The sequence below is a fragment of the Belonocnema kinseyi genome, chromosome 3 (genome assembly GCF_010883055.1).
Source record: "Belonocnema kinseyi isolate 2016_QV_RU_SX_M_011 chromosome 3, B_treatae_v1, whole genome shotgun sequence".
NCBI lineage: Eukaryota > Metazoa > Arthropoda > Insecta > Hymenoptera > Cynipidae > Belonocnema > Belonocnema kinseyi.
In genome coordinates, this window is record NC_046659.1 from 68,913,442 (window position 1) to 68,927,362 (window position 13,921).

Here is a 13,921-nt window from a genome sequence, read left to right on the forward strand (position 1 = left end):
ATTACATTTTTAACCCATTCAATTAAATTTTTTTAATTATGGCTAAGGATAATTATTTAATATTTAGCGCTATTTAACTGTTCATTTAAAATGAGCAAATTGAATCTAAATATTTAAAAGTATAAAATTAAAAATTGAATTATGTGACATAAATAGCCTTAATTCGTTAAAATTTCGAAGAACTTTAAAGCTCTGAATATTACAATTTTAATTGTATTTTTAAAAGAATTTATATTTGAAAGTGAAATTGTTGAATGTTGATCTATAAGTAACAATTGAATATTTATTAATGGCAGAAAAAAATTCAGTAATTTAAAGAAATATTTCGAAGTTATGAATAGATTCAAGATTAATTAAAAACATTTTAAATGATTTCAAATAATTTAAACAAATAGTCAAATAGTCACAGTATAATTTAAAACAAAATGTAGATTTTTTCAGATTTAAAAAAAAATCGAAGCGTTTTAAGTAGGGCTTCTAATTAATAGAAAAATTGTCTTAAGATTCCTGAGAAAATTGAAAATAATTTTTCATTTTCAAACATTATTTTAAGAGAATATTTAAACAGATTTTTAAAGATTTCGAGAATTGTCAAAAAAGAATATGAAAGATTTTAAGGGCATTTTTTTTAATTTGCAGGATTTTCTGAAAATTGTTCGAAAAATTAAATTCATTTTAAAGGGTATTTAGAAGTTCGGAAAAAATTGTTAAAATAATTTTAAATTAACAAAATTTTTAACAACTTCTATATTTCTCAAGATTTGCAAATAAAATGTTGAAGCTTTTCAAGGATATTTATATTATTTAGGATGAAAATAATTTAACTTCTAATTTAAAAACTGTTCAGTTTTAAAAAAAATTTAATTTTTAAATTTTGAATGCATATAATTTATAAAAATGCTAAACTTTGCAGTTTATATGCATTTCGTTTAAAATGGTTCAATTTGAAAAGTACCTTCCATTTGATATATTTTTATGTTCATTGAGCATTTGAATACAAAATTGATGAATGGAAAAACGTAAACATCAATTTGAAGAGTTTAAAATTCAAAAGTTCCACTTTGAGTGCTTCATTTTGTATATTATTTCTTATTACTTCAAATTAAAAAATATTTAGCTTTATAGTTCGAATTTTTTAATTTTAATGACTTCGAAAAACGGCCACCCTGTTTTTGTTTGTGTACCTACACACAGTATAATATCTGCAAATAAATCCCCGACAAGACCTCATAAAGTTTTAATTTAAAATCTTAAAAATAATTTAAATCTTGGATTCCGACTAGGTGTACCAAGGGGAAAACGCGGGGAAGTCTGGCACTTCTTGGCGGAACAGTTTTGCTTGAAGCAACCTCCGATGGAGACGCGTGACTTTCCAAATTACAACATGCCCTATGAACTTCTCCTGAAGCAACTAACATCCCAACAACACGCAATTCTGATCGACTTGGGACGAACCTTTCCAAATCACCCTTACTTCTCTTCGCCCCTAGGACCCGGTCAGTTGGGACTTTTTAATTTACTAAAAGCCTACTCTCTCCTCGACCATGAAGTTGGATATTGTCAGGGGCTAAGTTTCGTCGCAGGTGTGCTTCTCCTGCACATGGCCGAAGACCAAGCATTCTTCCTCCTGCGACATCTGATGTTCAGAAGAGGTTTAAGAAAACTCTATCTTCCCGACATGGCCGCTTTGCAGCTCCACTTATACCAACTCTCCCGATTACTTCACGATAGACTGCCTGCTATCTACAATCATTTCGACAAACACGAAGTCTCGCCCACATTATACGCAGCGCCCTGGCTTCTCACTTTATTCGCCAGCCAATTTCCCCTCGGTTTCGTCACCAGAGTTTTCGATTTGCTATTCCTCGAGTCCTCAGAAGTCATCTTCCGAGTGGCGCTAGCTCTGCTCGAGGACCATCAAGATCAACTCCTCTGCTGCGACAGTTTCGAGGAGATTATGGAGTACCTGAAAATCCGTGTTCCAGCTGTCGATAAATCCGTTCTCGACCGAGTGATGAAACGAGTTTTCTATCCTGACATGGAGATTGGCAAGCAGTTGAACGAGTACAGAGTTGAGTACCAAGTCTTGCAAGAGGAGATGCTTTCCGTGAAGCCCCAGATTGAAAATATGGAGAAACTCGAAATGCTCAACAAACAGCTCACTCAGCAAAATGTCAGTCTCAACAGTCAACTCGAAATCGCGCTGAACAATCTGCATCGCCTCGAAAGCACACGTTCGATTCAACAATCGTCTGGGCATAAACTTGAGTCCCAGAATCGAAGTTTGGAAGTGACAGTTGCGACCTTGGGAGCCTTCATTCAACATCTCGCTGATACTCGTACGGATATTGATATTCCGGGAGATGTGAGGAGAATAGTTGCGCAGCTGAGTGTCGCTGAAAATAGACGTAGCAACAGTGTCAGAAGTTTCCCTTTGAAAGTTCTCGAAGACAATAATAATAAGTACGGAATGGTGAAGAGCAATTCGACTGGTAAAGAGACCCAGAAGTTTCTAAGGGGTGGAATGGAAACGCCCTATCCCTTGAAGTCGGCTCTGAGTCAACCAAACTTGGGAAGTCGATTGGAGAAAATGTCCTCCTTCTTTGCCAATTCTCACACTCAGATTGAGCAGAAAAGGGCAGAAATCGCAGCGCTGAGAAACGAAGTCGGCAGCGATCGGAATAGTTTCAGCAGCAATGATGAGAACGATCCAAAATCTGTGAATATCGATATTCAAATTACCGATACTGTCGATTCGGCCGCTGATAGTGCAAACTCCACCAACAATAATATCAAGATTGAAACGGTGGCTTTGGAAAAGTCGATTTCTCTACCCTTATCGAACGCCAGAATCAGATTGAAACCATCCAAGTCTGCATACGAGTTGGGATCAGTCAGGAAAGTTCCAACTACAAGACTCGAGGACACGACCGAGGAATCTTTCTCGAATTTAACTGGAACGATCCACCCCCTGGACACTTGCAGTGATGTCAATTTTAAATATGGAGGTACCACCAAACTTAAATCCATCAAACCTGTTAGACTTCCGGGCCAGAATATTCAAAACGACAACTTGAACAAGGAGATTCAGAATAAAAATCCAGAAATTCTGAGTAGATAGCAATTGCTTCTTCTCTCGATATTAAAACGGAATTTGGCGTAATCGCGACTCGAAACAATTACGCATGAAAGGACCTGAACCGTCAATTAAGATCCTTGAATCTTGAATTGTTGTCATCAAATTAGAAAAATAGAGGTGCAGTTTTTCATCGACGCAGACTGACTTTCATTAGATGCTTGGACCTTACCCGCAATTTTAATAGGATCAACGAAATTGGACCTGCTTTTCTCGCTTTTTATCATAGAAACAAAATCGACTACGATGACGAATCAATAATCATATCTTTTAAGTGATAGTCAATAAGTCAATTTCAAAACTGACTCAAATACCGTTACCTTGTCTTGCGATTGCCAAATTTTATAAACTAAGTCTACCACACTTAGAGAATGAAATAGTCAACGTGAGTTTAAAAAAAATATATATATATAGTAATGCAGTAACGTACTTCCAAAAGTATTTAAAATGTGAGGTGGATTATGCCTCAAAATTCACTTACGACTTTTATATTTTTCAGAATTAACGTTTACCATACTTTTTATTTATTCCAGGAGAATATAAATTCGGTCTAATAGAAAATATGGCAAACGGAAATAGTGTGAAATAAAAATTGGGGCAAATGATAAACTCGAATAAAGGAAAATTCTGGCAAGCAGATTAAAAACTCCATCTTAGAAGAACCTCTCCCGGAGTGTGGGTCTAAAATTACTACTCTGACGCTGGTCGTCTAAAGAATTTGTTTTGGTCAGACCAAACAACTGATAGGTTTAGTAATTTTTTAATTTATAAGAATTCAGAGAATTCTACGAATTCCAGGAATTTAGAAGAATTCTACCAAATTTAAGACCAATCCATTTCTAATCAGACAGATTCTAAACTTTAATTGGCCGAATCTCCCAGATAGGAAATAAGTTGTTTTTAAAGGAAATTAGGGGACACTTCATTTGACCGATTTGAGAAGAATGAATTTTCCATAAACTGTTTGAATTTTGATATAAAAAGGCGATTTTCACAATAAGAAACTGTACTTATTTTTTTCTAATTTATTATTCTCAATTTGGCCTTTTATAGGGAAGAAATCATGTGTTTTATGGGGGCACAATTTTTGTGAGTAGCCTAATTTTTTACCTTAAAATAGAATTTTCGCATTTTTTAGAAAGAAACAAAGCTACCAAAAAAAAATGTAGAAAAATTATGAACATCTAAAAAAGTTCCCGAAAAAAATCCTCTCTTTTGCGATATCTTGCTAAATAACTTTTATGGCCATGAGAATCTTTTTTTTTTTCATAAAATAAAATGTTCTCATTTTTGTCGCAAACAAAGACAAATGCAAAAAAAATTGAAGATAAAATTGCGCACGTATAAAAAAGTTCCAGGAAAAGGACAAAAATTATGTTTGCAGGAAAAAAATTGTCCTGGCCTAAAATTGGTTTAGCCCTGATAAAACTGATAAAGTGCCTTGTTTATATATTTAAACAGAAACTTAAAGAAAATATTGCAAAAAAAGGAGGTATTTCCGAAAATCTTTTTTTTTGACTTTTAAAATTGTGATCAAAATATTTTCTGAAAAACCCCGCCTCTTTTGTTTTTTGTAATATTTGTATAAAAAGTGAAAAATTACCAAGATGGCGACTTTTTTGAAAATATAAAAAGTAGACTTTCACAACTAAACCACACTTATATTTTTGTCAATCTTTTGCTAAATTTGGCGTTTGTGCATAGATTTCTTTTGTCTTACAATCGAATTTCCTTATTTTTTCAGAAAGAAAAGGTACCAAAAATTGAGTTAAAATTATGCACATCTAGAAAAAATCTCGAAAAATATTTCTCTTTTGTGATATCTTGCTAAATAACTTTTATGGCAAGGAGAATTTTTTTCATGAAATAAAATTTTCTCATTTTTGTCGAAAACGACGACAAATGCAAAAAAATTGAAGATAAAAGTTGGTACGTATAAAAAAGTTCTAGGAAAAAATAAAATTATATTTGAAGGAAAAAAATTTCTCCTGGCCTAAAATTGGGTTAGCTCTAATAAAATTAATAAAGGGTCTTGCTTACATTTAAATATTTAAACAGAAACTTAAAAATATTATATTTATTATATTTATACAGGAACTTGAAAAAAATATCACAAAAAAAGATGAAAGGGGATATTTCCGAAAATCTTTTTTTTTTCGAATTTAAAAACATGGCAAACATATTTTCTGAAAACCCCCGCCTTTTTGTTTTTTTGTAATATTTTAACACAAATTTTAAATTACAAAAATGGTGACTTGTTTGGAAATAGAAAAAGTATATTTTTACAAAAAATAGACACTTATATTTTTTCCAATCTTTTGCTGAATTTGGCCTTTGTGTATAATTTTTTTTTTCTCAAATCGAATTTTCGCATTTATCTCAGAAAGAACCAGACGCGAAAAAATATGACAAAACATGACATACACAGAGGAGTTCTCTAAAAAAATGCCTCTTGCTCTTCTGCGATAGCTGAAACTTTTTAAAAATATTTCAAAAAAGGCGGGGTTTTTTAGAAAATTTTTTTGTCACGTTTTTAAAAGTCGAAAAAAAAAGATTTTCGGGAAAATCCCAATTTTTTTGTTTGTAATATTTTTTTATAGTTTCTGTTTAAACATTTAAGCAAGGCACTTTATCAGTTTTATGAGACCTAAACCATTTTTGAGGTCGGAATAATTGTCTTCATATGAAAACTGAATTTTCAATATTCTAGCTTGATCCTATGAATAAAGGCCAAGTTCAGAAAAAATTGACAAAAATATAGGTGTAGGTTTTTTTGTGGAAATTGACTTTTTACATTTTTAAACAACTCTATATTTTTGTAATTTTTAAATTTTTAAACGATTTTCCGATGAATGGAAAATTGGAAAAATTTTATTTGGTGAAAAACTATAGGAGTTCAAAGATAAAACGTAGAAATAATTGTCGCATAATTTCCTCTTAAAAACGAGATATTCAGAGAGTTCAAGGAATCCAGAGAATCAAAGAATTCCAAAGAATACAAACAACTCTAAAGAATTTAAAGGAAGTCAAAAAAAATTACAATCATAATTACAAAAAAAAAAATTATAATTAGCAACCAAGGACAGAGGTTCTTTTAACGGAGATTTTGTGGCATATTTGCGCACTGAAAGTGTTTAAGTTTTCTATTGAAAGCGACTCGCATGTTAAATGTCGCTTTTCCGTACATATGTACTTTTATGCATCCTTCATCGAGATCTTTGATGAGAAGACTGTCAGAAATTGCGAGTCGATGATGCGATGCTACATATTTTGTAGAATTTAAATTTGTACTTTCTAGCCAGTAGTTGTAAGAGTCGATTCTTGCGTTTGGAACGTTCGCCAAATAGAGTGACATAAAAATGTACTTTCGGTAAAATGTGGCAGAGAATGTATAGTAGATTATGGCGAAGTGTGTATAGTTTAGTTTAGCAATTGTGATCTCCGCTGTAAGTCTTCGATCGGTGTATACATGTAATTACTTAAGATGTATGTAAATTAGTCCTGGATTCCGTTTTCTTATTTTAAATGGGAATCCGAAAGTGCCGGGAGAAAAATCAATTTTTAAATTTATGCAAGCACTTTGAATTCCCTTGAAAGTAGAATCATGTACATTATTTACTGGAAAGTGGAAACGTAAGGTAAAAGGGATGTAAATTTAAAACCATTTATCTTTTCTAGTAACGCGCCGCGCAAATGTAAAAATTCATTTCTTAACACTTCTCGACTTAAATAGCTTTCTCTAGTATTATTGTTCAAAGAGAATTCACATATTATCGCGTTCTTTATAATCAAAATTATGCGATTAAGAATTATTAAAATATCGAAAGAAATTTATTGAAATTTTCAAGTTAGAAACTGCTTTCAGGAAAAAAAAACTGAAATGTGCAATGGAAAAATTTATAAAGGTCCGATTTGCACAATGAGAATAAAATGTTTTCTCTTCCCTTATACTTTTCGTCTGCTCATTTTTTTTAGTCAACTTGCTTACCTGAAAAATACACTGGGTCAGGGAAAGAGCAAATCTATTATTTTTTAGAAACTTTCTCAGAAAGGAATATATTAGGTTTCTGAAAATCTTCCTCTTTTTGGAAATGTTTTTTTCTATTTAAAATATTAAAAGATGTACATTAGAAAAATGTATAATTTATTATTTCGATGAAATTATAACTAGTCCTTATTGAAAAATAGCTTTTGATTTTGAAATAAGTGAAATGTGAAATATAATATAAATTTTTTTTAATTTGCACTTCTTTAGAAACAATTTCCAAATAATAAGTTTTTTGTAAATAGATAAATCTTTTTTTATTATGAAGGAAAATAAAATTTGAAATTACATAACTGAAGAGTATTCCATAGTTCAGTGTGATTTCGTGATAATTTTTTGAACTCTTTTATAAAAAGTATAATAAATTGTAAATTATTCTTCGTTCGCCTGTCGATATTATGAATATTAGAGATTTAAAATGACGATATATCAATTACAAAATGCCATTCAAGCAGAATGTGAGCATTTAGTAAGATATAATATCATAACTAGAATCTAGAGATTCGCAATGTGATAGTACGAAGTGCTCTTCTAGTAATTTTTCGTGCTTGATTTTTTTTTATGTTGAATGTTATTGCAGGGCAACTGTTACTTCAAAAATATTAAGTGTAGTTGTTATGTGGCCAATTACGATAAAATAAGTAATAATAAACTGATTATTACCGATGTGAGTCGTACTACTTCAATAAAATGGAAATGACGTAGCTGGTCATTTTTTCCTTGTATCTGGTAATCAAAAATGGGTTATTTTCTTCATTATTTCAATCAGGTTTGCCTCTGAAGTCTGTCAAGGTTTTTATGCATTTTTTCACAAGTCCAGGACATTTCTATGTCTTCTCGGAAATTTTCAATGAACAAAGAAAACTTCAACATCATAGTTGAATTTTTAACAAAATAATTAAATCTTTAAATAAATAGTTTCATTTTTAGCCTACAAAGGTGCATTTCCAACCAAATGGTTTAATTTTCGACCAAAAAATATGAGAAACAAAATAATTAAATTTTGAACAAAATAATTAAGCTTTTAACAAAATCGTTCAATCCCTAAACAAATAGATGAATTTTCAACAAAGAAGTTTAATTTCCTACCCACAAAGATGAATTTTAAACAAAAGGTCTTTCAAGATAAAAAGTAGAACGTTTTAGAAAACAGTTGACTCTTAAACCCGAAAAGATGAACTTTCAACCAAATAGTTGAATTTTTAAACGAAAAATATCATTTTTGAAAAAAAAATAAATTCGTTAAATTTTCAGTTAAAAAAAAAGGTTCAACGAAAAAATTAATTTTTTAACAAATAAAAAAAAATTAATTTTCATCCATGTTCATCCAAACAAGTTTGGACATTTATTCTTTGCATTTGGAATGCTTGAATAAAGCTTTATCAAAAAGATCTCTTTTAGATCGCAGTATTTATATGTGGCTTCATATTCTGAATTGTCTACTTAATTAAGTATAGTCAAAGATTAAGTTTCTCAAAGTTCTTTAGGCTTTGAGGTACACATTCTCATTGTGAAAATCGCGCTGCGCGCTCGATTTTCGACAGACATTTCGAGGCGTCCTAACGGTAGGGTGCCAACGCCCAACGCACGCGACACGACTTGACGGTACTTAACCAAAAATAAAAGCAATGAAAAACTCACCGAGAAGTTAGCGCTAGAAAGTCTTTCTCGTGTAATTGAGCAAGATGAGGCTAAAAGTTGGCCAAAACTAAAAGGTGTTCACTCGCTTCATCAAATCATGAAAGTTCTATCTCGGATTCTCGGGTGAGCAAAGCATGAAGGTTGCCACTTCTCGCGTTTAGATTATAAGCGAGAAGTGGCACCTTCATGCTTTGCTCGCCCGAGATAGGACTTTAATGTTTGATCGAGCGAGCGAGCATCTTCTAGTTTTGGCCAACTTCTAGCTCCATCTTGTTCAATTCCGCGATCTAAAGCTTTCTAGTTCTTACTTCTTGGTTAGCTTTTTATTGTTTATATTTTCGGTTAAGTATCATCTAGTCGATTGCGTGCGTAACTGTAGATCTTTTTTGGGTTCATCATTTTTGTTAATTCATATTATTTCGTATCTTGTTTAGCTTGACCACAAAATTAAATTCGGGTTATTTTTTGTGCAATCGAAATTTGAATTTTCGATTTTCCAAGAAAATCCAAAAAGTTTTTATGATAATCGTACAGGGTTTTCAAAAAGCCTTTTTTCATATCGTGCGTAATATTCTTTTTATCGAAAAAAAGTAATTAGAATAAGCTGTCCGTCTTTTTTAATACTATAAGTAGCCGTACATAGAATTTTCAAATTCAGAAAAAAAGTGGTCTTCACATTATTCAAAATGGCTCACCTTTTCAATTTTTATCCAAAATGGCTGGTTATCGAACTCGTCCTTTCTTTTAAGACCTAAAAATAGCGTAAAATCTTGGTTTTCGAATTCAGGCGTCTCGAAATGTGGAGATCCGTTGAAAAAATGTGGTGTTAAATTTCCGACAATTCTAATACTTTCTCAGTCATAACTGTTGAGAATGTAAGAACAATAAAAGAAGGGAATAGGGGAAAGAATATGAAGTATTAAATATGAAATTGATTTCCAAACTTATTAATTCAAAGATTCAGATTCAGTTTCAAAAATACGAATTCACGATATAATTTTCAATTATCTAAATTGAAGAATCTATCATTGAATGAGAAATTTTGCCAAATTATACCGTTTCAAGCAATTTTATTTTAAAAGCTTAAAAAAATAAACGTTCAAAAATACTTAAAATACTTTAAATTTTTATTGCAAAATCTTGAAACATTCGCAAGTTGTTTGTCACTTTTTCGAATTACATATTCTTTTTGATCTTTTTTTTAGAATTTCTAAATGTGTTTTGAAATTATTCGAATTTTTTTCAAGTTTTTTGTAAATTCCTGCCAAATTAAAGAAATTTTCTTAAAATCTTCCACATTCATTTTTGATAGTTTTGTAATCTTTTTAAATATTCTCTTTAAATTAATTTTTTTTTTTTTAATTTTTAGTTTGAAGTCTGCCAAAATCCATTCTTTTTTAAATTATCCCGTAGGCTTTTTGCAACGAAATTTGTTCTAAGAATAATAGGTGTTCAATTGTTATTTTTAATAAAAATTTAACAATTTAGACTTAAAAATTAAATTTGTTCAATAGATCAATTAACATTGTAACGTTTAAAGCTTATTTGTTAATATTTAATTTATAATTACTGATTTTCAATGAACAATTATATATTTCTAAATATTAAGTAATTGGTATTTTTCTTCATTAAAAATGTTCAAATGTAATTGTTGAAAAATGGAATATTTTAGAATGAAATAATATTTGCAATTTATTAAAAGTTCAATCGGACTATCTGCAATTTTGGGCAAAAATTTCAAATTTTTAATTAATAAAACTGTTCAATAGAAACAGTTCAATTTTCAACGTTAAAATCTCAAAATTCGAAAATTTTCAATTGATTCCTAATCGTCTTGTAAAATAAATATTATTATAAACTAAAAATTATTTTCATCAAAAATCTTCAACTTCAAACGCTTCTAATTTTGAATTGTTTAAGACTTAAAAAATCTTTTAAAAAACTGTAAGTCTAAAAATTAAAATCTAAAATGGAAAATGTTTAAAGTTAAAGATTTTCGAACGACGCATTATGAAGTGGGTAATATTAAAATTTAAAAAGATAAAAATCCAACTAATTATTCAAAAAACGGTTTTCCCGATTTCATAAAATTCCCGGTTTTCCTGTTCGAGCGGTCACTCTGAGATTGAAAAAAAATGATAAAAAAATATTGATCGAAAAGAACAGGTTGGCCGTTTTAATCACATACAAAAACTCCCGGGGGTTTTCCTGTTTTGTAAACATTTTCACGGTCAATGAAATTTAAAAATTCGAACTCTTGAAGCTAAAAAAAATATCCATTTTAAGAAATAAAAACTGAATCGCAAATCATTTTAAGCACTTTTAATCTAGAAATATTAAAAATGGAGGGATTACAATTTTGTTATTAACTGAACACTTCTTAAATTAAAATTAAAATTTTTATTTTTAATAGTTGGAAAGTCCTGAAAAAGTTATTCTTGAAATTTTATCAGAACTTTTAAAAATCTTTTAAAATGATTCGAATTCTTCTTAAAAATGTTCACTTAACTCTGAAAAATAAAAAAGATTTCCTTAAAATCTACCAGATCCATTTTTTACAATTTTGGAAATCTTTTTAAATCTCTTTAAGTCTTCTCTTAAAATTAATTTTTCAAAATAAAAAGTTATTTTCAATTTTCCTAGAAATTTTTTATTTTTTTTATTTATGAAGTCTTTTATAATTCTTTCGAAGCTTTAAATTTTTTGGTTCACTTTGTTTAAATTATATGAAATCATTTCAAATTTTCAATTGATTTCGAATTCGTTCTAAACTTCTAAATGTTTCAACCTGCTCGATTTTTTCATGAAGTATTGGCTTTCAATATTTATTTAACATCAAAGTTCAACAATTTTACTTGTAAATTAAATTTTTTTAAATAGAAAAATGAAAATTGTAACAAAGATTAGTTGTTTGTTCAGTTTTGAATATGTGATTTACAATTACTGGTTTTACATGGACAATAAAATATTTCGAAATATCAGGCAATTGTTATTTTTTTTATTAAAAAAAATTTTCAAATAAAACAATATTTTTTAATTAATAAAAGCCTTTAATTATGAATATATTATTTTTAACTTATTTTAAAATTGAAAATAGTTTATATAGTTTAAAGCAAGCGTTTACATTTGTTTAACAACTAAGACTTTCCAATTGAATCAGTTCAATTTTTAACGTTAAAATCTGGAACTTCTTAAATTTTGAATTAATTCCTAATCGTCTTGTAAAATAAATTATTATTAAGAATCATTAAAATTTATATATGAACTAAATAATGAACTCACAAGGTTTTTTTATCCAAACTCGTCCACGTCAACCGCTACAGTTATTTTATTTTTCAAGTCTTTACAACTGCATTTTAAAATTCATTAAATGAAAAATGTACGTTAAAACTTAAAATGCAATATTTAAAAGGTGTATGTGAAAGATTTTCGAATCACGCATTGTAAACTGAATTACTGCATAATTAAAAATGATACAAATTCAACTGATTATTTCTAAAAACCCTTGAAATCAAACTTAGATTTATTATTTCTGAAAATTTGTAAAATTCCCGATCAAAAAATAAATTCACTGTCATTTCCCGGTCTCTTAAAATTTCCGGTTTTTTTCGGTCCACCGGTCACACTAAAATAATTAACAATAATATGAATACTTAATTTTGGGATTAAATTTGGGATAAGAGAAACGACTACTGAACCAGAGATTTTTTTTTTCAATATGTATATTTCGTATTCAAAATATAATAAAGAACATTACACATGCAGCTCGTATCGTACCAGGCAAAGTTAACTGGTACTAATAGTCGTATCGTGTAATAAACTATAGTCAAACGGCTAGCGTTTAGAAAAGGCAGATATGAGATCGAAAATACAAAAAGCTGCTCGAATGGCATTCATTGCGCACTTTTCCTTTTGAATAGCAAACTTAAAGCTTGGATCGCTTTACATAGGTCGTAGAGAATCGCTCGACTCGTTAAGATTACGGATTCGGTGAAGAATTTTTTTTACGAAACTTCTCTCATACACTGGATTACAAAGTTAATGGCACTGTCATGTAGTTCTGTGCGGATTCATTCTCTAACTTTGCTCTCGTATATATATCGCATGTATAATGTACACATAGAATGACGCGAAATAGCTAATGAAAAACTGTTCGAAATACGATGCAACGTGAGAGAACGAGTACTGATATGAAAATGATAGCGCATCGACATACTTCTTTGGGACGACTGAAAAATTCCGAAAAAGAGAATATTTGGAAATTATTAAATTGTCAACAGCTTATTACCGATATTGTCGATTTTGAAATTTATCGATAAGAGGCCATTCATAAATTACGCAACAGTTTTCATAACATTTTTATGAATTTCCCAAAATATCTCAAAGAATATCGAGGGATTTAAAAGGATTGGAAATATTTTAGGCTAACTTCACAGGATTCTAAGGAAATTTTAAGAGATTTAAAAAATGTCAAGGAATATCATCAGATTTCATCTAACTTCACATGATTTGAAGGGATAATCTTTTAAAATTTCAAGGTTTTTGAGATAACCTATTTTCAGTCATTTGAAATTTTTTCAAACAAAATTAATAAAATTTAATAAAATGTAACATAAAACTAAATTATGTAATATCAAATAACTTGAACATATATTTAGAAGAAATTTCAAAAATGGTAAAAAAAATTTGTTTTTGTGGATATATTTTGTTAATTCTTTAAAATCTTTTAAGGTACTTTAAAAAATTAGAAAATTTCTTCAAAACTTTGAACTCCCTCAATTCTTATGAATAAATTATTTGAAACTTTATTGAAATATTATAAAATCACGTGAAATTACATGAAATCTAATGAAATACTTTGAAACTTCTTTACATTTAAAAAATTTTTTAATACATATCTCCTTGGAATATTTTGAAATAACCTAACATATTTTCAGTACTTTTTAATATTTTCATTAGATTCCAAGGAGATTTGAATCAAGAGATTTCAGAAATTTAAAGAAATTACAATGAATTTCTTCTAAATATAAGCTTAAGTGATTTGATAAAATTGTATAATCTTTTTTTCTGTTAGCTTTGATTAAAGCTAATTATGATCG

General features: G+C 29.4%; 1 protein-coding gene across 5 annotated transcripts in view; it reads left to right on the plus strand.

Moving 5' to 3' along the window:
• LOC117170178 (TBC1 domain family member 1) overlaps window positions 1-7,921 on the plus strand; it is a 90,626-nt gene extending 82,705 nt beyond the window's left edge. For 4 of the 5 annotated variants that reach the window (XM_033356758.1, XM_033356757.1, XM_033356760.1 and 1 more), the window contains one exon: window positions 1,284-7,921. In XM_033356758.1, the coding sequence (XP_033212649.1) occupies window positions 1,284-3,121 (1,838 nt within the window). In that variant the 3' untranslated portion in view covers window positions 3,122-7,921. The remainder of the gene's footprint in view (window positions 1-1,283) is intronic. The other variant, XR_004466734.1, reaches the window with a different exon arrangement.
• Window positions 7,922-13,921: the final 6,000 nt, after the last annotated feature.